We start from the raw sequence: 27243 nt of genomic DNA on the forward strand, positions 1-27243 counted from the left end.
GTTCACAGAAAAATTGAGGGGGAGGTAGAGATTTCCCATATACCCCTTGCATAGCCTACCCCATTATTAACATCCCTCAACAGAGGGGTACATTTGTTACAGTTGATGAGCCTGCATTGATACATAATTTCCATAGTTTACATTATAGTTCACTCTTAAATGTTATACACTTAAACAAATGTATAATGACATGCATCTGTCATTATGTCAACATACAAAGTAGTTTGTCCCAAAATTCCTCTGGGATCCACCTATTATCCATCCCTGAGCCTTCTCCCAAACCCTGGTAAGTAACTCATCTATAGTCACCATAGTTTTGCCTTTTTCGGGATGTCGTATGGTTGGAATTATATAGTAGGCAACCCTTTTTGACTGTCTTCTTTTGCTTAATAATATGCGTTTCAAATTCCCTAAATGTCTCATCATGGCTGATACCTCATTGTGTTTTAGTGCTGCCTACTCTTCTATTGTCTGGATGTACTACAGTTTATTGAACCGTTCACCTACCGTAGGGCATCTTGGTTGTTCCCAACTTTTAGCAATTATGAATAAAGCTTCCGTAAACATCTGCGTGTAGATTTTTTGGTGGCTATACAGTTTCAACTCAATTGGGTAAATACAGAGGAGTGTGATTGCCGAAATATGGTTAGATTATGGTTAGACTGTCCTAAATCCCCATAGAATTGACATATTGAAAACATTGAATATTCCTATCCATGAACATGGAATATTTCTCTATTTATTTAGTTATTCTTGGATTTTTTTCATCAGCTTTGAAGTTATCCTTATATAAATGTGGTACATATTTTGTTAGATTTATCCCTAGCATTTCATTTTGGAGATGCTAATGTTAATATTAATGTGTTTTGTTTTCACTAACACATAATTTACATATAATATTGTGTAAGTTTAAGGTAGACAATAGATTGACTTAATACATTTTTATATTGTGATATGAATACCACCACAGATTTAATTAACACCTGTATCATGTCATATAATTATTTTTCTTTTTTTGTGGTGAGAATGCTTTTTTTTTTGAGAGGGGTAGAGGGGCAGAGGGAGAGGGAGACAAAGAATCTTAAGCAGGCTTCACATCCAGCACAGAGCCCAAGGCAGGGCTTCATCTCACAACCTTGAGATCATGACTTTCAGATCACGACCTGAGTCGAAATCAAGAGTCCAACACTAAACCAACTGAGCCAACAAGGTATCCCTGCGGTAACAACATTTAAGATCTATTTTATTAGCAACTTTGGGGTATACAATACAGTATTTTTGACCATACTTACTATGCTGTACATTAAATCTTCAAAACATATTCATCTTCTAGTTACAAGTTTATGCCCTTTAACAACATCTCCCCAATTCCCCAACCTCCAGCTCCTGGTAACCACTGCCCCTTTATCTGTTTATACAAGTTTGGCTGTTTTACATTCCATGCATAAGTGATACCATAGAATATTTGTTTTGGCTGCCTGGTTTATCTCAATAAGCATGATATCTCCAAAGTCCATCCATGTTGTCAGGAATGGAAGAATTTCCCTCTTTCTCATGTCTGAAAAATATTCCATTGTATATGTATATGTATACACACACATTATAGCTTTTTTTACCTATTTATCTGTTGATAGACATAGGTTATTTCCATATTTTGGTTACTGTCAATAATACTTCAATAAACATGGAAGTATAGATATCTTTATAATATCTTGTTCATATTTCCTTTAGATGTATACCCAGAGTTTGATTGCTGCATCATATGCTAGATCTATTTTTAATTTTTTGAGGAAACTCCATACTGTTTTAAGTAGTAGCTGCACCTTCTCATCAACATCCCCATCAACAGTTTACCAGGGTTCCCTTTTCTCCACACCCTCACCAACACTTGTTATCTCTTATCTTCTTGATGACAACCATTCTAACAGGTGTGAGATGATATCTCACTGTGGTTTTAATTTGCACTTCCTGGATGATTTAAGTGATGTTGAGCACTGTTTTCTTTCTTTCTTGGCCATCTGGATGTATTCTTTGAAAAAAAAAAATGTTTATGCAGTTCTCCTGTCCCTTTTTTTAAAGTTTGCTTATTTTGAGAAAAAAAGAGCAAGTGGGGGAGGAGCAAAGAGAGAGAGGGAGAGAGGGAATTTCAGGTAGGTTCCATGCTGTCAGCACAGAGCTCAGTGCAGGGCTCAGTCTCACGAACCCTGAGATCGTGACCTGAACCAAAATCAAAAGTCAGATGCTTAATCAACTGAGCCATCCAGGTGCCTCAGCTTCTTTAATTTTTACTTATAATTTAAAATAAAATACATAACGAAGCCCCAAGTACAGGTCAATAAAGAGGAACAATACAATTTAAAGAATTTGAGATCAGGTATTTTGAAAAAAAGAATTCAAATAGCTTACATTATTGTAAAATATAGGGCTATATATCCTAAACTATCCATTGGTTAAGGGACATCCATAAATAATTTCACAATTTGAGATATCAAGCTAAAAGTATGCTATTAATATAAATGTTAAAACTGTTTGTGGAACATTTGCTAGATAAATATAAATTGAATATCTCAATGGCTTTGGGTAATGTGGTCATATTAACAATATTAATTTTTCCTATCCATTACTGGGAGAATTAATACTGTTAAAAGATATTGTGTTTTGAATTTCAAATTCCACTTGTTCATGGCTGGTATGCTGGAATTAAGTTGACCTTCGTACATTAATCTTATATCCTGCTGTCATTGCATATTAGTTGCAGGAGTTAGTTTGTCCGTTGTTTCAGATTTTCTTCATCTAATTTGCAGACAAAACAATTTTATTTCTTTTTTCCTGACCTGTGTGTGTTTATTTCATTTTACTTTTTTCTTACATTAGTTAGAACTTGCAATATGATGTTGAAAAAGATTGTTAAGGGGGACAAGGGGATGGTATCCTTGACTTTTGCCTTATCTTAGTGAGCAAGCTTTGAGTTTCTCACCAGTAAGTGTGATATTAGTTGTATGTTTTTTAGATATCTTTTACCAAGTAGAGAAAGATCCCTCCATTCCTAATTTACTGAGAATTTTTATCATGAATGGGTGCTGGATTTTACCAAATGCTTTTTCTGCATCTATTGATATGATCACGTGATTTTACACATACCAATTTTAAAACGAGAACAAACCTCAATAGTTGATAATTCAAAATTACTAATATCTAAACAGTATTTTTATAGGCAAAAGTGTGATCATACAGGCATCAGGATACATTGCTTGAAGTAGAGAAATTGACACATTATACTTATAGGGTATTTGACAATAACTATCAAAATTTAAATACACTCTCCCTTTAACTTAGCCACTCGACTCCTAGGAATTTCTGGTAAAAATAGACACACAAACATACATAAGTGCATGTTGAATGTTGTAAAGTAGCCATATAAGATAAAAACCTAGAAATAACCTTAATGTCCGTCAATGAGACATTGTTTAAAAATTATTGTACATGCATGTAATGAGTACCTTTATGGCTATATAAAGGAGTATGATAGGGGTGCCTGGGTGGCTCAGTTGGTTAATCATTAGACTCTTGATTTCAGCTCAGGTCATGATCTCACAGTTCATGGGTTCAAGCTCCATGTGGAGCTCTGTGCTGACAGCACAGAGCCTACTTGGGATTCTCTCTCTCTCTCTCTCTCTCTCTCTCTCTCTCTCTCATCTGTCAAAATAAATAAACTCTAAAAAAATCTAAGAAAAATAAAAGAATATGATAAAATCTGTATGCTAAATTGCAAACATGAAAAATATAGAAAGTTAATAAAACAAAGCACAATAACACAAAATCCTCCCATTAGGAAGTAATTGTGTTTGTATGAATGTGTGCCTATAGAAAATTTCTGCAAGAGTGGGAGTGAAACTGAGTGGCCTGGGAGAGGGAGGTACACAATATGCACTCCCTTCTCTGTCATTTAGTTGTTCTCCTCCACATTATTTTTGTAAGATTTTAAATTTTAAAGAAAATCTTTAAAAATGGATACCATTTATAACATCTTTACAAAATATTTTCCTTCCTTTCACACTTAGCTAACAAATGATGATGTTTTTCCTCAATTCCTTCAAAATAGTAAATTACAACAGTATAGAAAGATATTTATATTTAGAAGAGAAAGTATAATCATTTTTCTTAATAGGCAATTAGTTTTAACCTCCTTAGAGATAAAAGGATCTGATATTCTTTTAATATAAAAAGCATCTATTTAACCTATGTAATTAGCTCTCTCTGCTATAAATCAGAAATCTAAGTAACATAACTGGACTTTGAACCTAAGTATTTTAGTCTTCATCATTTAAAGACATTGGTGTAGGAGACGTTAAGTTCTATCTAAAATACCTCTTTAAATGTTACCTTCTTCATAAATTATCCAGTTTTTCCTTTCTTCCAAGTCTCCACTATCCTCTTGTTTATTTTGGAAACCATACTTCATTAAACAATATTTGAACCCTCCTTTGTTGTTATTTTTTTCTAATCTTACTGTCTTCCCTCCATTAACAGATATTCATGAAACAATAATTGAATGGCAGAGAAAATGGCTTATTTGTGAGTGAATTCCTGATGATCATCATCCACAGTATGCAATCAACTGAGTTTTTTCTATCCCCCATGTCATTCCAGTGTAGGCTTCTTGTGGTTGGCTGCTCATACTGCCCTCCTCTATTAACCAGCATAACTCAAACCCTGTTCTCGCAACTGAAATCTCGGTCTCAGGAGACTTAGAAGTAGACACAGACGTACATTAATTAAAATCTTCTTTACAAACTTTAAAGCCAGTATTATGGGATGCAGAGCTGGAAAACTCCACTTAGACCCAGCCTTTCCTTCCTTCAAACACAAGAAGTAGCTAAGCTAAGCTAAGCAGAAGAAGCATAGAAGTCTTTGGGCCCACCTGGGAAATAAGAGCTATCTGAAAAGACAGGAAAGTAATATAACTAATCACAAATGACAGTCTTAGAGGAGGCATTTTAGTACACGTGAATACTTCTCATATATTTTGAACTATTTGGTCTGAAGCCTTCTTCTCTAGGCATAAAGATATGGGTAGTGGTAAAAGATATAAACTAGAAAATCATTAAAGGGAGTGAATTTGTTCAAAATATAGCCTAATAACCTCCAGGAGAGCAAATATGTTTATTTCCTTGCTATTTCCCTGAAGTAGCTGTCTCTCACATTTTTCCCCAACACAAATATGGCATATTGTTCCCATTCTCTCCATTCTCAACTGGCAAAATCATATAATTATCTCTTTGTACTTGAAAAAGAAAGTAACCTGAAATTTCATCTAAGTCAGAAGTCAACATTTATTTTTTCCAAATATTGTGTCAACTTCAGCTCAACCTTAAGTTATTAAATATATAAACAAATTACTATAATACGGGTAGATAAAAAGTATTTTGAATGTGCCATGGGCACAATGATAAAGGAGAATTTAATTCTTCCTTGTGCTGGGACACGTGTCAGAGAGAGCTGGATAGAGATTTCTCAATAATTAATGTTTATTGAGTGCTTACACTGTGAAAAGGGCTTTACACAAATTGTGTCTTTAATTTTCACAAAACAAAGGGAGATAGATAGTACAATTATCATCTCTATTTTATAAACAAGAAAACTGAGTCTTGGGGAGTTTAGTATGCTCAAAGTCATTCTGCCACCAAGAGATGGAGACAAACTTCAAAGCCAGCCAGTCTAATTTCAAGTAACATACCAATAACCATCATGCTAAAAGCCTCCTCATTAATGGAGTGTTTACCAGAACAAAGGAATAAATGGACAGAACATTGCCCCAGGAAAAAATCTGAGACATAAGAAGAGTCTATGATTATAAAATATATTAACATGTTTAAAGGAAAAAATTAGCAGTGACTAACCTTTTCACAATGCCTACTCGGTATGGATCACACCCTGTTCTAATCGCTTTGTATAGTAACTCATTAATCCTTAAATCAGCATCATCAGAAAATACCATTTTTATCATTCCTACTTTAAAGAGAACTGAAGTACAGAGAATTTAATTGACCTCCTCAAGATCGCACAGCTAGCAGATTGGGGCTAGACTGAAGTCTGGCAGTCCAGTTCTGGCCTCTGTGTTCTGTTACATCACTCCACACAATGAATTGCCTGCAGTGGTAAGACTGCAATGTGTCACCAGGAGAGAGCTGCAGAGGAGGCTGTAAAGCTGCCTGGGTCCTGTTACAAGGGACTATGCCAAAGATTTTGGACTGTAATCAACAAGCTCCTGATTTTCAGCAGAAGTGAGGATAATATGATAGTAATGATGTTCTGTGCTGTGTATTTGAAAGTATAATCACTGTTGTCTTATTTTTATATTTGAGAAACATGCTTTTTGTTTTTGCAATGCAGAGCATTGGAAGTAAAACTTGACCACATTATAATGATTGCTAAAAATGTTCAGTCTAATGAATTAAATTTTCTTCTTATGAGAGGTTCTCCAGTATCTAGGGATTATATCCTCTGGAAGGTGATATCAGAATAGAGAATCCAAGAATTACATATTCAGCCAAAAAAGAATGTGGATTAAAATATGCGGAGGAATTCTACGTTAGGCAAAAGTAACTCAGCAATTTTTTTAAAGATACATAGAGTTGTAATAAAATTATTTATCATCTATAAAATGTATAGAAGAGTGTCTCACTTATATAATATGTTTTATAAGTACTAAATATTATGTTTCAAAAATATTACAATATAATAAGCAACAAATTTTGCAACCTCAATAACTAGAATAAATGTCCATGTATACATATATATATACACACACACACATATATATACACATCTGTTTAATATATGCCTATGTATATGTGTATATATATATGTGTGTGTATATATATATATATATATATATATATATATATAGCATTAGAAAACCTTGAGAAATAAATGAAACATGATTAACTTTAGGTATTATCTGTGTTTTAAGAAGAGTTACACTAATTCACTATCCAAAATACTATTACCTCTTTTAAGTGCAATTAATATTAAAAAATAATATAAACTATAGACTTTGGATGACAATGATGTGTCAGTGTAAGTTTCTCAAATATAACAAAGGTACCGTCCTGGTGGGAGTTGTTGACAACGGAGGAGTTCGTGCAAATGTGGGGACAGAGGGTATATAGACATTTTCTGTAACTTTTGCTCAGAATTGCTGCAAAACCAAAAAAAAAAAAAAGTGTTGCAAAACCTCTAGATACTAACTGAAAGATCTATCGGTAGTGAGGTACTTAAATGGTTATATAAACATCTACTTATAAATGTATAAAAAATTACATGTTCTCAAACATATAACTAATTTGTAATTGTAAAAAGGAATGTGTATACAAAAAAATAAACGATTTCAAATCCTCAATTTGTCCCTTTTATCTAGCTAGCTACCATCTTTCTATACATAATCTGAAGCAGAATATCCAGAATCTTAGAGCTTCCGTTTTTGATTCTATAGAAGGACCATAATAGGCTTTAGTATAAAACTTTTGGAATGTTGTAAAAAATAAATAAATTTAAATCACTTAGTAAAAACTTTGCATGTATTAAGTGTGTAATAAATGCCGGATTTCATTCTCCCTAGGACAATATCAACACATTTATATACTCCACAGGCTAAATCTTACATAAGTACAGAAGCATTATTTTAAAATAATTATAAGTTCAATTCTATTCAACAAACATTTTTGAGACTCTACTATAAATAAGTCCTGTGATTGAATCTTTCCGTTATGGATATTTCAGCATTATAACAATGGAAATATAAATATCAGAGTCATATATTTAATAATTATATAAGGAAATTCAGATTTTCTTTTAAAAATGGCCTTTAACATTATGAATTCTAAAAGTGCATAGTTAAAATAGAAGAGTTTTAGGACTCACATTCCTTTGATATCTGTTTTAATAAATAGTATTTTATATTAGCTTCATCATTCTTTTATATAATGCCTTTTTACAGGGCCCAAAGCATTTCCTTTTTGATGCTTTTTCAACCTTTGGTGTAAATGGAGCAGAAATTAACATGGCTAGATTTGTCCTATAATAACTTCTTCAACCTTACTGCTTTGTTATGCCAAAACTTTTTTTTTTTTTTTTAATATCAGCAGCATCCATTGATTGGTGCCTGAAACACTGATCTAGAAATAGTGTTAATTATCTGCAGCTGCACAGGCAGCAAAGGGAGCATAAAACACTAGGCTTCTTGCTCGCAGTGTACAAAAACAGGGAAACAAAGACTCTCAGCTGTAAGCGTCCCCAGAGCTGCTCCCCATGATAACAATATAAAGTGGGTCATTTTCAAAACCTGGCAAACTCATCATATATTTTATACTAAGCATCTAAATTTTAGAAAACATGTTGCAGCTTAAGTTTCTCTCCTTATTCATAACACTCTTTTGTTGTAATTGGTGATGATAATGGTAACAAAACCAGCACAAGCACACAGGTAACAGTTGCTTGAGACAAATTCTTCATGAGACAAATATCCAAACATATGATTTTGAACATGACTTACTTGGAGAGTTTACAACCTTCTCCACACTGGCAATAGTGTTCACAGTTAGTGTAAAATACATCATGAACCTCCTGATCAGTCTATTTTTCTGATATCAAAGATACATATCGTGATTTAAAACACTAGCAATTATTTCAATTGTTTACAAACCTAAGGCGAAGGTCTACCAGTTTCCTAAAGCTAATTGTTAGAGGCTCATTTCTCCTTCATATTTTCATATCCTCCTCTCCCTTTTCTGCTGGCAAGTATTTGTTTATGCAAACAATAAATTTATTATTAAAGTAAAATTTGTATATAACATTATATAATTTTCAGATATACAAAATTATACATCGATACCTATATACACCACAAAGTAATCACCACTAAGTCTAGTTACCATTCATCACCACACAGTAAGTCCCCTTCACCCTATTAGGTAATCATCAATCTGCTCTCTGTATCTATGAGTTTGTTTTTGTATTGTTTTGTTCATTCATTTGTTTTGTTTTGTTAAGATTCTATATATGAGTGAAATCATACAGGATTTATTTTTCTCCATCTGATTTATTTCACTTAGAATAACACCCATGCTATGGTAGAATTATGCCAATATTTCATTCATCTAATGGCTGAATAGTGTTCCTGTGTGTGTGTGTGTGTGTGTGTGTGTGTGTGCGTGTGCGTGACATCCTTTTTATCCATTTACCCGTCAATGGCACTTAGGATGTTTCTATATCTTGGCTATTGTAATAATGCTGCAGTGAACATGGATATGCATCCATCTTTTCAAATTATTGTTTTCATACTCTTCAGATAAATACCCAGGGGTGGAATAGCTACATCATACAGTAGATCTACTCTTAATTATTTGAAAAATAATTGAAAAGTTTCCATACTGTGTTCACAAAGGCAACAACCATTGACATTGCCACTGTTTCCTTTTCTCCACATCCTCTCCAACACTGCTATTTCTTGTGTTTTTGATAATAGCCCTTCTAACAAGTGTGAGGTGATATCTCATTGTGATTTTGATTTGCATTTACCTAATAACTAGTTATGATGAAAATTTCTTCACATGTCTGTTGGTCATCTGTATGTCTTCTTTGGAAAAATCTCTATTCAGATCCTCTGCCCATTTTTAAATTAGGTCTTTTTTTATTGTTTATTTTTTTGAGTTTTTTATATATTTTAGATATTAATCCCTTATAGGATAAATGACTTGCAAATGTCTTATTTGATGATTTCCTTTGCTTTGCAGAAGTTTTTCGTTTTAATGTCGCCCCATTTCTTTATTTTTGCGTTTGTTTCCCCTGTCTTTGGAGTCAGGTCCACAAACACACCACTAAGATCAATGTCCAGGAACTTCCCACCATGTTTTCTTGTGGGAATTTTATGATTTCACTTCTTCCATTCAAGTCATTAATCTATTTTGAGTTAATTTATGTATATGGTATAAGATAGTCATTTAGTTTCATTCTTTTGCATGTGGCTCTCCAGTTTTCCCAGTACCATTTATCAAAGACACTATCCATTCTCTGTTTTATGTTCTTGAGTCCTTTGTTGTAAATTAATTGTTCATACATGAGGGGGGTTATTTCTGGGCCCTCAATTATGTTCCATTGATCTGTGAGTCCATACTATACTGTTTTGATTACTATAGCTTTGTAGTATACTTGAAATCAGGGAGTATAATACGTCAGTCTTGTTCTTCTTTCTCAAGATTATTTTGACCATTTGGGGTCTTTTGTGTTACCATACAAATTTTAGAATTGTCATTTCTGTGAAAATGCCATTGGAATTTTCATAAGGATTCCACTAAACCTGAAGATTGTTTAGAATAATATGGGCTATTTAACAATATAAATATTCCACTTGATGAGCACAGAATATCTTTCCATTTTTTCTATCTTTGTCATGTTCTTTTATCAGTGTCTTACAATTGCCAGAACACAGGTCTTTCACCTCCTTGGTAAACTCATTCCTAGCCAACTGTAATCTTTTCAAATCAATTGTAAATGAGATTGTTTTCTTAATTTTCTTAATTTCTCTTTCTGATAGATTATTATTAGTGCATAGAAATGCAACAAATTTCTGTATATTGATTTTGTATCCTACAACTTTACTAAATTTATTAGCTATAATTTTTTTTTGGTAAAAACTTCAGAGTGTATATATATATATATATATATATATATATATATATATATAGTCTGTATCATTTGCAGATAGTGACATTTTTACTTATTTCCTTCTAATTTGGATTGCTTTTACTTCTTTTTGTTGCCTTATTGCCGTGGCTAGGACTTCCAATACTATGTCGAATGAAAGTGAGAATAAGAATCCTTGTCTTATTACTGATCTTAAGGAAAGACTTTCAGTTTTTTACCATTGAGTATGATGTGAGTTGTGGGTTTATCATAGATAGCCTTTATTTTGTTCAGGCATATTCCCTCTATATATCTGCTTTGTTGAGAGTTTTTATAATAAATGAATGTTGATTGTTAACAAATGTATGGTTTCGTTTGGTTTTGCATATACTGAGATAATCGTATGATTTTTGTTCTTTTTGTTAATGTGGTGTATTATGTTGATTAATCTGTGGATGTTGAAGCATCCTGGCAACATAGGAATAAATCCCACTTGATCATGGTGAAACATCCTTTTAATGTATCGTGTCATTTGTTTTGTTAATATTTGGTTGAGGATTTTTTCATCTATGCTCATGAAGAATATTGTGTGTGCATGTGTGTGTGCATGTGCGTGTATGTGTGTGTGTGTGTGTGTGTGTGTGTGTGTGTGTGTGTGTGTTTCTCTGGTTTTTTCTTTGGTTTTGGCAGTAAGGTAATTTTAGACTCATAAAATTAGTTTGGGAGCATTCTTTCCTCTCCAATTGTTTGGAAGACTTTGAGAAGAACAGGTATTAACTTCTTGAATATTTGCTAGAATTCACTAGTGAAATCATCTGGCTCTGTACTTTTGTCTGGTTGGTTTCTGATTTTTGGTTTCTGATTCAATCTCCTTACTAGAAATTAGTCTATTCATATTTTCTATTTCTTCATAATTCAGTCTTAGAGTATTGTGTATTTCTAGAAATTTATCTATTTTGTCTAGGTTGTCCAATTTGTTGGTATAAAATTATTTGTAGTATTTTTATGAACCTTTGTATTCCGATGGTATCAGTTTTAACTTCTCTTTTATTTCTGATTTTATTTATTTGAGGCCCCCAGAGAGAGTCCCAGCAACTTCTTGTCTATCCAGCAGATACTTTAAGATCAGTAATTGGGTTTTCTTCACATATGTTCTAGGTTATTTTCAAACTGTTGTTTTTGTGCTGGATCCCAGGACAAGGAATTCTGTGTTCTCCATTCCCTATAGTTCTATGGTTTTCCTGGATTAATTCCCACTGGTTTTCAAGGCAAGGCATTTGAGTCGTCATCTGTCCTGTGAAGGATCTAAGCATTGGGGTGCCCGATGTAGAGCACAGACCCTTCACTTCTCAGGGAAAAGTCCCATATTTTTGAGATCCATCCTGATTACGGATTGCTGTTCCTGTTGTGTTTTTTTTTCCCCAACATGCCCTTTTCTCCTTTGTTGTACAGGCTCTGTTCATTCAGTTTTTAGGTCTTTTTCAGAGGAAATTATTCCATATGTAGTTATAAATTTGTTGTGTCCATGAGAAGAGGTAAATTCAGGATTTTCCTACACTGTCTCTTGAACACATCTTTCTCAATAAATTTATTTAAAGATATTTGTTGATTGGCTCCTATGTCCTTTCCAGACTATCTCCAACAAATACTCACAAGGTGCACAGAAAAAAACTTCAGACTTAGATTATCTAGGTTGACCAGTTCAATTGATCAAACTACCCAATTTTCCTCTCTAACATTCAAAAAGAAAAGCTCTTTTCATACATTATTCAAAGAACGATATACTAACCAGTATGTCAAGTCACATATAAAATTGTAAGTAAGACATAGACCTCACCTTCATGAGCTTCCTGTCACTTGCAGGAGATTCATGTTACACAATTTATTACAAATGTAATGAGTATTTAAAAATGAGAAGTGCAGGGTTCTAAGGTAATGGAAAAATGGATGTTTTATCTAGTTTGAGGAGGGCGGGAGAATTAGGAAAACCTCTTTAAACAATGACATTCGCCCTACAGAAGCAAACAAGAAATTTCATCTTCTCTTTTATGAGATCAAGAAAAAAGAAAGTTGTTCTTATAAATAAAAACAATAGTAATTTCTAATCTAAACTATGTAAATGGTCAAAATTGATTAATTAAGCCTGTTTTCCTTGTTTCCCATACCCCATCCCCAAAGTGCACACACCCCAGATTTAAGACTTGCTTTATTTACATTAGCCACCTTTATTGATCAAACTTCTTGGCAAAACTTTCCTTCCCTAAGTGTTGTATAAACATTCACTATGTACCTACATCCTCAAAGCAAATAAAGCATATCAAATATTAATCTTAAAATCAATTCTTTGGAACTAGCTATTTATTTATTGAATATAGTGTGTACTGAGTGCAAATTTTATAATAGTTTATCAGAAATAGAACAGGACTAAACAGTATTTACATAAAACACTTTGAAGTCCACTTACTTAAAGCACAGTAGACTCCCCCACTGCCCCAGCTTATCACTATACCAAAGGCAGAGTTGGCAATGGTTCTCCTTTTAAAACATTGCACCTGTTTATATTAAGAAATACTCTAGCTTTTGTTCTGAGTCTTTATCACATTAAGGAAGTTTCTTTTTGTCTGTAGTTATATCTTTGTTGAATAAGAGAAGCAGTGAGACAGAATAGTTGTAAAAAACATGGACTTTGGTGTCAGTAAACATAGACTGGAATCAATGCTCTGAAAATTCGCAGCTTTGTGATATTGAATCAGTTACTTTAACCTCTCCTGGCTTCAGTGTTCAGCGATTGTGGAAAGGAGAGAGTCTCTCTGCCCTGGGCATGAGATGAATTGTGAAATTGTGAGTGAGGACTTCAGTTGCTCTTTGACTTGGTCCAGGGAGCCCGGGGGGGGGGGGGGGGGGGGGGGGGCGGGGAGGGGAGGGGGGACAGGAAATGGCCAATGAGGTGTTAACTTTAACTGTGTGTTAAATGAAAACCTTTCCCAGGGTCTCTGACACTTGTGATAAAACAGTTTTTGCTTTTATGAAATAAATTGACTAAGTCTCTGAAACTTAAGTGAGGGATTACACATGAATGTATTTCAACACCAGCCTCCTATTGATTTCTCAAGTAAAAATCAACTCTCTCCTAACTCTCCATACATACATTTGCATACTAATATTTAAATTTTTGTGATTAATTAATGTGAGTCCAAGCAATTCAGAAACTTTGGAATTCTAGGGAAATAAATAGAAAAATAAAATTCTGGCCCAATGTTTTGGTATTTCTTTATAAAGGTAACATAGAGGACATGCTTGAGTGTGGAACATATTGCTGTTAACTCTGCTTTGCCATGCTGTGCCCTCCCACAGCATATTGACTTTATAGCAACATTATTTCTTAGAAGCCTTTTATACTTTGCATTCCCAGACTTGCTGTCTTTCTTCCTCTTACTTAACTTCTGCAAGTATATTATTGGTATGCCATGATTCTTTGTCCCAAGTGAACTTATTCCTAAACTCTTTATCTTGGCTCCATTAGCCAACCTGTCTTGGCATTTGAAATCTCACACAATAGATGTGCCATTATGGAATAAATTCCTCCTCTACTCCATTCAGCAGGTTATAAAAGGCTTTATGCATATGTGCTTTCAAACTAATACGAAAAGTCAACAAAACTTAAAGTTTGTCATTTTCTAGAAATTCTACTTACATTCTTATTCTCTAAAGTCTTTATTCTCTGTTGGTATGTTTGAATAAAGACTTTAGAGTAAGGATACTAAAATAAAAATGCAATTAATCTCTGAACATACCCAGACAGTGAAATTCCCTTGCTCATTTGACGTAAAAGCAGTACAGTCCCAATGTCACAAAAGAGAGTGTTCCCATAAAGAGAATTCTTTTAAAAGTAATAAAGGGGATAGATACACCTGCTTACTTCAGTCAGTTACCTGTGATTTCACTTTTGGTTGTGCCATGTTTCAATACTTAAGACAGCATGAAACTACACAGGCTGTTTCTAAATTACTGATCCTTCTCAAAATAGAGCTTATCTGACAGAAGCAGTGATATCATTGTAACACAACATTTAAAACTCTTTCTTCTCTTGGAATTTTGTGCCAGCTTCCAGACTACAAGGACTCTACCAGTATGAGTGCTTCCTTAAAGGTAGGTGTCCTGAAGGGTTCTAGGTCCATATCTCTATACTGTGACTTTTTCTTTTTTAATGAACATCAATCATTTGTTTCATTTTTTCTTTGTCTTGTTTATTATTATTATTATTATTATTATTATTTGCCCTTTAACTTTGTTTCCAGTTCTTTTTTGAGGAAAATAGGCATAAGCGTAAATATTTAGAGGGTACCAAAATGGTACTTACTCCTTAAAGTTGAAAAAGTGTGAGTATGCAGATATAGTACTTCAATCTTCACAAACTCCTCTTTATTTAATAGTATATGCCTAAATTCTATAATCCGTAGTAATTCTGATTGATTAGTATTTAACCCAAGTGAATCATAATTATATTAACCAATCTTCTGAAATTGTTTCAATAAAACTCTGGATATAAGCTTAGCAGACATTGCCAAATATTTACATTCTGCAGTTATTCATAGTAAGGAATACTGTTCAATCAGTGAAATTTAATTTAATAATGTTTACCTGTGTGTAAGCCTCCGGTGACTAATGCAGACTGCAGTCTGAGAATCTTGAGCAATGCATACTTTATGCCGACTACATTTCATCTTTGAGCATGGATCTTTGGCTGGATCTAAAGCTAAAAAAAGTTCAGAAAATATTAAGATACGTTTCAATAAAATGGAGGTATCTCATCTCATCAAACGATTTGATCAAGAAATTTACATAGCAGTTCATCTCTAAATTTTCTTCACATTCCTCCTCTTCTAAGAGATACTTCTATTTTTACCCATATAACTCAGAGTTAATAGATGGCTGCAATTTAATCTTATTCTACTTGGAAGCTAAAATGCATGCAACCTTATGACCAAACAATGTATAATCAAAATAGAAACTTTAAGACCAAAATTTCCTATAGTCGTTACTGTCTTCTAAGCAATAAGGTGCAGAATAAAGTTGGGGCATTTTACTGTAATATCTTGTGTCAGTTGAGGATTATAATTTGTACTTTTGCTTTCCCTAGATAGATGCAGGTAGGTGGACCTAAGGGAGTAAGCCCAAAAGATTCTAGTGGGCGTTAATGAGTCCTCTGATATGCAAGAAGAGTCTATAGCTGTACTAGGGGGCTGGTTGAGTGTATCCTGGTAATAATACTGAGATATTGCATTTTCATTTTTAAATTGCTTGTGCCTGATGTCTGAACCCCCATTTCTCTAGACAAAACCCCTATCTTGATGGATGTCAACACAAAGAGTGTGTGATTTGTCGGTGATATTTTAAACAAGAGTCTTATTGAGATTTAATTTGCATACAATTCATTCCATTAATGTTTAAATTCAGTGGCTTTCAGTATATTCACAACTGTGCAACTATTATCATAATCAATTTTAGAGTATTTTTTAAATGGTAATTTATTTATTTTGAGAGAGAGAGAGTGTGTGCCAGAGCATGACCAGGGGAGGGACAGAGAAAGAGGGAAAGAGAGAATTCTAAGCAGACTGCACTGTCAGCCCAGAGGCCAACTGGGGCCTCTATCCCGCGAACCTTGAGATCATGACCCGAGCCGAATCAAGAGTCAAATGCTCAACCGACTGAGTCACCCAGGCACCCCAAGTTTAGAACACTTTTATCTTCTCAAAGAAAGGATACCCTTTAGTCATCACACTCCAAGCCCCAACTCCCCCAGCTCCCTCACATCCATGAATAGTAGCACCCACTAATCTAATTTCTACAGATATGCCTATTCTTTCTTTATGTAAATAGAATTACATATATGTGGTCTTCTGTGACTGGCTTCCTTTGTTTGGAACTATGTTTTCAAGGTCCAACGATATGGTACCATGTATCACTATTTTATTCCTTTAAATTGCTGAATACCACTTCTCTATATAGAGATGCCACATTTTATTTATCCATTCAAGAGTTGAGGGGAATTTTGGTTGTTTCTACCTTTTGTTTATTATGAATAATGCTGCTATTGGTAATTATTATTGGTGATGTCCGATGATATTTTGTTGTGATTTTCATGGGTGGAAAGCCAGTGAGGGAGTTGGCACAAATAAGAAAAAGGTGCTGAGTGTTCGCTTTGGGTACATGTCACAACTGAGAGAAGTAACCCATGCAAGATGAAAGCTGAAAATAAAATTCTAATGCATATAGAAAAGTGGAACCTAAGTGACCTGAAAATTTTTATTTGGAATATACAAAAGTTTTTGGGAAAGCCCTGAGCTCTTTGCTGAACATGAAATGTGGATTTGTGCCAATCTTTTCAAATCTTTTTTTTTTTAATTTTTTTTTTAACATTTTATTTATTTTTGAGACAGAGAGAGACAGAGCATGAACAGGGAGGGGCAGAGAGAGAGGGAGACACAGAATCGGAAGCAGGCTCCAGGCTCTGAGCCGTCAGCCCAGAGCCTGACGCGGGGCTCGAACTCACGGACCGCGAGATCGTGACCTGAGCCGAAGTCGGACGCTTAACCGACTGAGCCACCCAGGCGCCCCTTCAAATCTTAAACCTAGAGTAAACTAGAGGTAACATCTGGTGTATATATCAAATTTAGCTTTATGAATGTGTTAAATCAATAACCTAATGAAAGTGAATACGTTTTGATAACCAACAAATAAACCTAATTTCAATAAAATGCAGTTATAAATTATATAGAGAGATGCTTTTAGTCAGTCAGAGAAAGGGGAATATCATATGATTTCTCTCATATGTGGAATTTAAGAAACAAAAAAAGATGAACGTAGGGGAAGGGAAGGAAAAATAAGAAAAACAGAGAGGGAAGCAAACCATAAGAGACCTTTAAATACAGAGAACAAACCGAGGATGCTGGAGGGGTATTGGTGTGGGGATGGGCTAAATGGGTGACGGGCATTAAGGAGGACACTTGTTGGGATGAGCATCAGGTGTTATACATGAGTAGTGAATCACTGCATTCTACTCCAAAAAGCAATATTATACTGTATGTTAACTAAATTGAATTTAAATAAATTAATTAAAAATAAAAACATATTTTCTTTGTTTAAAAATATATATTTCAACTAAACTCTTGAGATTTCAAATACTCAACTCAAATTAAAAATACTAACACATATAGTTGATAAGATATTTACTAAGAGACATCTTACACCATAATAAAGTGGTCAGTACAATGACTGCATCTATTTGGAACACAAATGTTTAAATTTCCTCCACACTAAAAAAAAAAAAAAAAAGTTTTTGACAGGCAATGATTAGATCAATTATAGCTTCTCTTAATTTATGAATAATTTCAAAATTTAAGATAAACAATATTAGCTATTTTATTTTCTTTTTTCAAATTTTTTTATTCATTTTTAAGAGACAGAGAGCACGCACGAGCATGAGCAGGGGAGGGACAGAGAGCAAAAGAGACTCAGAATCTTTTTTTTTTCAATTTTTTTTATGTTTATTTCTTTTTGAGAGAGAGACAGAAAAGAAAGAGAGGAAGACAGAGCACGAGCAGGGGAGAAGCAGAGAGAGAGGGAGACACTGAACCTGAAGCAGGCTCCAGGCTCTGAGTTGTCAAGCACAGAGCCCGACGCGGGGCTTGAACTCACAAACTGTGAGATCATGACCTGAGTTGAAGTCGGTCACCTAACTGACTGTGCCACCCAGGCGCCCCAGGGGAGACACAGAATCTTAAACAGGCTCCAGGTTCTGAGCTGTCAGCACAGAGCCCGATGTGGGGCTCAAACCCACAGACCATGAGATCATGACCTGAGCCAACATCGGATGCTCAACTGACTGAGTCACCCAGGCGCCCCTATTTTATTTTCTATGAAATGTTTAATATACTTTGTTCACCATGCAAATGAAAATTGCTAGAACATTCTAATTATACTGTAGCTGTTTAAACCATCACAAATTAGAAAACCGTCTTATTGAACTACTGTACCTTAAAACTGCATGATTTCTTGTTAGACAACATAAAGGAAAAACATACAATAACTTAGAAGGTATTAAAATGTATTGTTATTTCTAATCGTTAGTCTATTTTGAGTTTTAGTTGTTAATATCACTTTTAAATGTTGATTAAAATTAAATAATTCTGCCTAAAACAAAAAACAAAACAAACAATGTCTTTGTACCTACCACTGTATCTTATATTCACATGTCATACACTCATTGTGAATATATTTAACCTATGACATATTGTTCTGAAAGGGGAGTGTTTTTGTTTTGAAATACAACACTATGGTACATATGAAACTATCATGACTAATCTAACCTAGTTACACACCAAATGCAGACCATTGATAGTTATTTTTAGTTATTCTTTCTAGTTTTCTTTACCTGATACAGCATGCATTAGATAATTTTCTAAAATTCCATTACACCTCTTACATTACATCTAACTAATTAAAGACGTCAGAAGTCAAAAATTTGTGTATAATAAGAAGGAAATTACTGGAACAAATATAGCACATGAAAATAAATTTAATGAAAATTTTACATAAAATTCTGCATAAAGGATCAAATAAAAGAGTAGCAGTATTGGGGTGCCTCATGGGCTCAATAGGTTGAGCGCCCGGCTTTGGCTCAGGACGTGATCTCACAGTTCGTGGGTTCAGGCCCTGAGTCAGGCTCTGTGCTGCCAGCTCTGAGCTTGGAGTCTGCTTCAGATTTTATGTCTCTTCCACTCGCACTTTGTCACTCTGTCTCACTCTCAAAAACAAATAAAAATTAAAAAAAAATTTTAGTAGTGTCAGGAGATTCTTTTGTCAGGTGAACAAAAGAATCAAATACATAGAATCTGCACTAAGGAAAAGATCTCTGTGCATGTGATTTTAACCGTGTGTATTTTTGAGTAGAACTTACATTGTTGGCAGCTTAAAAATTATAAAATATCACACACTGTAAATACAGATGCTTGAGATTTTATTCTTGAAATCACAACAATAACATAGCCATCTTCCCCTAGACTGAAGCCCATGGATTAGACTTAATCCTGTATTTTAAAATAGCCTGGCATAAATTCATCACCTCCCTCTGTTGCTATCCTCTTCTTTCCATCTCATACCAATTAGCGTTTCCTGTTCTATTCCACATTACTGTATTTCACTTTTTCTCAGGCATCCAGTAAAATAACCCAAGCATCCAGTAAAAAAGATTTCAGTCAGTGCACTTGAATTCATTTGGGTATATTCCTTTTGTCTTAATCTTTCATAATCTTTCTTATGGATGTGAACTAACCTGGGGATCTAACGAATACTGTTTTTGTATTGTTTTGTTTCCAAACAAAGCAGTCTGCATACTAAACAACAGCCTGATACTTTCATCTATGATGTAGTTGCATTTCATTTGTGATACAGGATTTCCCTCACTCTTCCTCCAGAATATTCGGTTTTTAGTCCAGATTCCCCCACTAATTTCTAGACCAGAGTAAGCTAGGGCATATCCAGCCTGATCCAGCTGCTTATGTGGGAGGAAGTGCCTGCGCCAGCAAGGATTGGTGTGAGCAGAAAACAAATGTAAGTGTAGACAGGTATGTCAATGAAGAAAGATCTAATTCTTGAAAAGAAGTCCCTATGTAAGGGGAACTGAAAAGTAAGGACACACAATGCGGATGGCAGGTCAAGAAAACAAACGGGGACAGTGACTGAAAGGTGCTGAATTCTCAATTCAGCAGAGAAATCATTAGTATTCATATTCTGTGCAAGTGGTATTGAAAGGAAAGGCAAAAAGTGGTGTCATTAAGGTGGAAAAATAGGTTTTATTGTTACTGTCAAGAACTGAAATAAACTTTAACAGAGAAGATCGGAGCTCTTAACCTGTACAAACTGAGTTCTAGAATTTAGCAGTGTTTATCCACAAAAAGCCTAGAATTTTAAATTAAGTCCTAATTATTCTAGGCTAAAGCCCTCTTAAATAATTCTGCACTTTATTTTTAGTGGGGTTAATGATGAACCAGTCACCTTAGCTAAGTCAATTTCAGAAAAAATATTTCTTAGAAACTTGACAAATACAGTAAAAACTTAACTTTCCCAATGCTGATTCAGATTTTTCAAACTACTAACTTCTATATAGTCTGATAGGTTCATCTAAAAATTAAAGATTTCTGGACTAGATGATCTCCAAATTCACATTCTTTTTTCAAAGAGTGTTAGTACATTTCAGCATGCACTTTTGGCACCATAAATCCTATGTAGAATGGATCCTCCCCTCAACACATTCAGCATTCTTATTAGAAAGGAGATATATAGGAAAAGCAATTAGAATGCATCAAGTGGAAATTATATACATATATGTGTGTATGTATATATAGTTAGCTATGGGAAAATGTACACACATACCGGTGAAGGAATGGGGGATAATTAGAATGAATGAAAACTTAGGTAGGTTTTGAAATACGTACAATGAACAAAATGAAAGAAAACCCCAGTATATGAAGCCAGTATAAATGCATAAAAGTATAAAAGGATGCCCTACTCCTGGAATGACAGATAGTTCAGGAGGGATGAAATACAAAATGTACATACTGCCTTCAAGTATTCTGGAAAACCAAAACAAAACAAAACAACACTAGAGAGGCGGATGAAAGCTTCTTACCTTTTGGAGTTCTACCTTATAGGTAATGCCATGTCACTGAATGATTTTAATTTGGAGAGTGACATACTTAGGTTTGCATGGTAAAGAGATCACACAAAAATTTGGTTACGCTTTGAATAATTTTTGGTCAAGACAAGAAAACTAACAAATATCCAGGAGACAAAGGATAAGAATCCACTGTAAAGGAAGATGGGCATGGGGACAATGCTGACTACAGAGCAAAAATAGAAGATGGTTTTGGGAGGGTCAAGCATGGTCTGTTGGAATAGGTATGCTGAGGCAATGGGATCTGAATCAGCTGAATAAATGTCTAGCACCTGACCTCCACCATTTGTGGCCTTTTTCTGTAATGAATACTGCTGCAACTGATTTTCTTTTGATTAGTATTTGCCCAGCTAACTTTTGTCAGAACTCCTTTATTTTTAATTCTTAATTTTTATATTTTAACAATGCTCTCAAGAACTCTTGGGCAGATTTATAAGCACAGTCTAAGGGGACCTATCTCTTCTTTTGTTTCAACTGTGACTTTTTTTTTATTTAAAAAAACCTTTTCATGTTTATTTATTTTTGAGACAAAGAGAGACAGAGCAAGAATGGGGGAGGGTCAGAGAGAGAGGGAGACACAGAATCTGAAACAGGCTCCAGGCTCCAAGCTGTCAGCACAGAGCCCGACATTCTGAACTCACGGACTGTGAGATCGGGGCTTGAACTCATGGACTGTGAGATCATGACCTGAGCCGAAGTTGGATGCTCAACTGACTGAGCCACCCAGGCGCCCCTCAACTGTGACTTTTTTTAAATGTAATTGCACTCTTCTTTATTGCTTTCTTTTGTGTTTTCAATTCTGCAACATTTTGTTTCTTTTTTTCCTTATCTTTCTTTCTTCTTTCCTTCCTCATAGTGTATTAATTATATTTTATTTAGTACCTTTTTCCTTCTGCTAGTTTGGAAGTTATACAATCTCTTTTAGTGATTTCCTTTGGATTTACATACACATCGAGCATCACTGGATGAGAATAACCATACAATAAGTAGATTACCCTTCTTCTGAAGAGTTCCTTGTTAACACCAAATCTTTGACCTTCGACTTCCACACCAATTTCCATGAGTTCCTCTGCACTTTACCATAGAACCACTGCAAAATAGTATTTTTTAAATATTTTTTTTAAATTTTTTTAAATTTATTTATTTATTTTGAGAGAGAGAGCATAATTGGTGGAAGGGCAGAGGGGGAGGAGAAAGAGAATCTCAGGCAGGCTCTGCACTGTCAGAGTAGAGCCTGATGTGGGGCTCAATCTCATGAATGGTGAGATCATGACCTGAGCCAAAATCAAGAGTTGAACACTAGACCAACTGAACCAACCAGGCACCCCAAAAGAGTCAGTATTTCTATTATTATTTTTACTGACATAGCTAATTTAAACTTATCAGGCCTACCAATTTATTTGCCCATAATTGTTTCTTGCAGTTCACACTGTCTTTTGGGTCCTCTCATATAATTTTATTTGTTGAAGCATATCATTTTATGGTTTTTTCAACATGTGTAATTTGTGCCATACCTTTTATATATTTCTCTGAATGTATCTTTATTTTCCAATCAATTTTAAAGGATAATTTATCTGTGTCTGGCATTCTTATTTGATAATTACTTTTTTCTAGCCACAATAAAAATATGATTTCATGTTATTTTTCCATCAGTTGCCACCAATTAATAAGTCTGTTTTTAGCCTGTGGTTCTCTGTAAGCAGTCAGCTTTACCCCTCAGATATAATATTTTCTTATCATCAAAACTTTGTGCTGTGAAATGCTTATCTCCATCTATTATAGCAAACACATCAGCAAATATATCCTTCTCTTTGAATTTCAACTGGTAACAGAAGTACATTTAGGTAATGAAAGAACTCTTCAGCCACTAGGAAAAAAAATCAAGAAAACAAAAACTTAAGTTAAACATTCATCATGATTTAAGAGCAGGTGAATTGTGCCATCGAGAGCTGGCACAATTTTGGAAAACTGTTGGAAAAATTGCAACATCGCTATATAGTGAAAGGCATAAAATTAAAGTAAGATGCATACACATCAGCGTTCACTTGGTGAAATGTCTCTTTAAGCTTAATTGTGTGTTTTCACATAAAATGAAGTGACCGGTAACTCAAACATGTTTTAAAAACCTTCACGGTTCAACAATGAAGCACTGAATATATTTTTGTTGTTGTTTTAACAACAGTTGGTTTCACTAAAACTCTATGTTGTAAAACTATAAGAAGAAGTGGTTTTCTAGGGAATTTTTTTCAACTTGCCAGATGTTATAATGAAACGCAGTGCAAGTGAGCAGCATGGAAAATAGAGCTAATGCCTGATAGTTAATTAGACTTTTGACAGCCAATTTTGTGGTGCTAAATGTGATTAATTGTGGCTGCAAGTCTTTGGAGTGACTTTTCTTAGTTTTAAGCCTTAATATTACTTTAGTTATGTAACATCCTTCCACTGTAACTCTGGTCTCCCCATTTCAAACATTAAATGTGGAGATCCACACACAATCAGCAGATTTGAATGCAACTGCTGCATTAATTTCTTTTGTAGTAAATATGTATCAAAATATCACAATATTTATTCCAATAATATCCCATCTTATCCAACTGTATGAAATACAACTGACTACTACATTGATAACTCAAAGATAATAAAAACTCTAGATGCTATTATAAGGCAGAATTTTGTGCAACATCCAGTCTAGTATTAGTTAAAGTACTAATGACAATTTAAAAATGTCATGGTCTTTTATTCTTTGTCGTTCTTTTACTTTGTCAAGATATCATATCTTCCACACTCCTTAAAGTGATAAATGTTAATAGTGTTCCTTTTATAGAAGAGATGAATTTCAGAATACTTGACTATATGTAAAAACCTATTATTTTTACAGGTTTTCATTCTCAAATATTATTTGGTACGTAAAAATGATGATACTGAGTCCTCATCATAAAGCTTTATACTTAGGACTTTCATTCTAATATTTGAGGTAAATATATCTATGATTCAGTTAATACTTACTAAGAGGGTGCCTAAAATAAAATCATAAAAAAAGTCTCTACTAATAGGGCAATAATGTCTTAGCTTACTGAAATAATGTTTACCTGTAGTTCCTTGATGATTCTATATCTTAGTGTTTTCATCTAGAAATGAAAGAGATTGGTCTAATTCTAAAATGCAAAATAATATATTCTATAATTGCATACCTTAACTTACCTGGGAGCTTTTATATAAAAAAGAAGAAATATTTTTAAATATTAACACTGAGTTGAGGGCACTTGGGTGGCTCAGTTGGTTAAGCATCAGACTCTTGATTTCAGCTCAGGTCATGATCTCATGGTTTGTGAGATAGAGCCTCACATCAGTGTGGATGTGGGATTCTCTCTCTCCCCCTCTTTCTCATGCTCATTTTCTCTCTCTCTCTCTCTCTCTCTGTCTCTGTCTCTCTCTCAAAATAAATATATAAACTTTAAAAAATATATTACCACTGTGTTGAAAAACTGTTTATGCAACTCTGCATAAATACTTCCAGACATATAGAAAACAGCATATTTGGCATTATCATTTGTACTTTTGTTGCTAGTTATTAAGGTCTTATAAAATCTCTTATAATTTGCTATACAGCTCTTCTAACCATCCTACAGGAGGATATCTGTCCCACTTTAAGTGACACTCTGCTTTTCTCAGTCCTCAATTAGGACACAGAATTATCTCAGTCCAGTAAAAGCCACTGACTCTAAACTCACCATTTTCCTAAATGAAGTTTACTCTTCTATTTTTCCTATTTAAAAGTAAAAATACATTCTACGTGAACTCTTTTTTTTAACGTTTATTTTTGAGAGAGAGAGCACGTGCACACGCATGCCTGCACATGAGTGGGGGTGGTGGCAGAGAGAGGGAGACACAGAATCCATGAACTCTTTTTAAAGAACAATGAGGCTAGTGGCTCCTGGGTGGCTCAGTCAGTTAAGCATCTGACTTTAGTTCAGGTCCTGATCTCACTGCTCCTGAGTTCAAGCCCCGCATCAGGCTCTGTGCTGACAGCTTAGAGCCTAGAGCCAGTTTCAGATTATGTCTCCGTCCCTCTACCCTTCCCCTGCCCTGCTTGTGAGCTCTCTCTCACTCTCTCTCTCTCATATATAAAATATAAATACATACATACCTACCTACATACATACATAGAACTAAAACAAGACTTCTAGGCACAGATAGGTTTCCTCTGAAAGTTGTGTCAAACATTGCTACCATTAGATAGTTTACACACTTACATGCACAGAGAGGTGTATATGTATAAACAAGGAATGATTTTATGACCATCTAACCTTGGGTATGAATTGGGTGTGAATCAGGAGATATTCTCCTGATATCATCTATTCAATCTGCTATAAAATTAAAAGCACAGTAAGTGAGCACACCTCACTACTAGAAGAAATGTTAAAATTAAAAAAACTGAACACAGAAGTGTTGGCCAGAATTAGATCAACCAACCCTAACACACAGCTGGTGGGCAGTATACAATGCTACAGGTTACTGTTAGTAGTCCAGGTACAATTAGGAGACAAAAGACTTAGTACCTCAAATAGGGAAAGTTTAAAATAAGGAATTGCTGAAGCTCCTGTGTGGCTTAGTTGGTTGAGCATCCAACTTTTGATTTTGTCTCTGGTCATCATCTCATGGTTGTGGGATTGAGCCCACATCAGCTCTGTGCTGAGCGTGGACCCTACTTAAGATTCTCTCTCTCTCTCTCTCTCTCTCTCTCTCTCTCTCTCTCTCTCCCCTGCGCCCACCCCCCTCCTCTTTGTCTCTCTCTCTAAAATAAAAATAAGAATAAATAAAATAAGGAATTATTAATTATAATAAAAGAATAACTGTCAAAAAAAGGAGTAAAAAAGTCTCTCAAGAATACTCTAGTAATAATATGAAGTATCAATGGAAGAGCCAAACTAGAAAGGTGTGCCTCCTCCTCAGGTTTGGGATTCAATTCTCATTGGAGAAGGTTGAAGTACACTGGATGGCTCAGAAGTCTATTTAGTTAGCAGGGCCAGAGCTGGTTGGTCCATAGTCACTGGCAAAGTGGGCAATACCATACCTCTCCCCCCAACCCATCTGGTACAGGTGTACAGAGGCTGAAAGGAAGGGAATCACAGCTGGGAATGAGCAGGAAACACTCAACCAGTATGCAAGTGGGCTGAAGCCAGCAGGAGTGCATGGAGGGAGTTGAGGCATTGGGAGCCCATTTCCAAGTGCAAGACCTGGAGTACACAGTTCCCACCAAAACAAGGTATGCAAACCTGCTGTGGGACTATACGTACTCTACATGCAGGTGTGGTAGAGCACCCCTGCATGTCTCTCCTTCACGCACCACTGCAGTAGAAGGACAAAAAGAAGTATTCCAGAGCCAGAAAGAGAAGTCCTTCACTCTGCAATGCCCTTGCAGTTCCCTACATTGACGACGCTTAATTTCTGTTTGTTACAAGACATGCCTACAGGATCCTGTTCTATTATTGCAGAACAGGCAACGAAAAGGGAATTGAGAGATGAGAGTCAGTAAATTGATACCTCTCACAATCCCTTTGGAAAATATTTCGGCAGTTTGTTATATAATTAAACAATACTACATCTTTGAATTTATCCAAGAAAATATTTGAATGTTCACAAAAAGACTACAAAATAGTCATGGAATGTTTATTTATAAGAACTAACCCAAATATGCATCAACAGATGACTGTTGTCATACAAAGGCAATGCTACAGCAATAAAACAAACAAAACAAAACAAACCCCTGAAAAATGCAATACTGTTAGATAAATCTCAAAACCACTATAGGAAAAAAATGGCAT

General features: G+C 34.8%; 1 protein-coding gene across 3 annotated transcripts in view; it reads right to left on the reverse strand.

Moving 5' to 3' along the window:
* Window positions 1-27243, reverse strand: part of SPOCK3 (SPARC (osteonectin), cwcv and kazal like domains proteoglycan 3) — a 493980-nt gene that overhangs the window by 254807 nt on the left and 211930 nt on the right. For all 3 annotated transcript variants that reach the window (XM_078445631.2, XM_078445629.2, XM_078445630.2), the window contains exon 4: window positions 15325-15439. In XM_078445631.2, coding sequence (XP_078301757.2) covers window positions 15325-15439 — 115 coding nt within the window. The remainder of the gene's footprint in view (window positions 1-15324; window positions 15440-27243) is intronic.

This window comes from Panthera onca, chromosome B1, assembly GCF_046562875.1.
Source record: "Panthera onca isolate mPanOnc1 chromosome B1, mPanOnc1 haplotype 2, whole genome shotgun sequence".
In the NCBI taxonomy this organism is placed as follows: Eukaryota; Metazoa; Chordata; class Mammalia; order Carnivora; family Felidae; genus Panthera; species Panthera onca.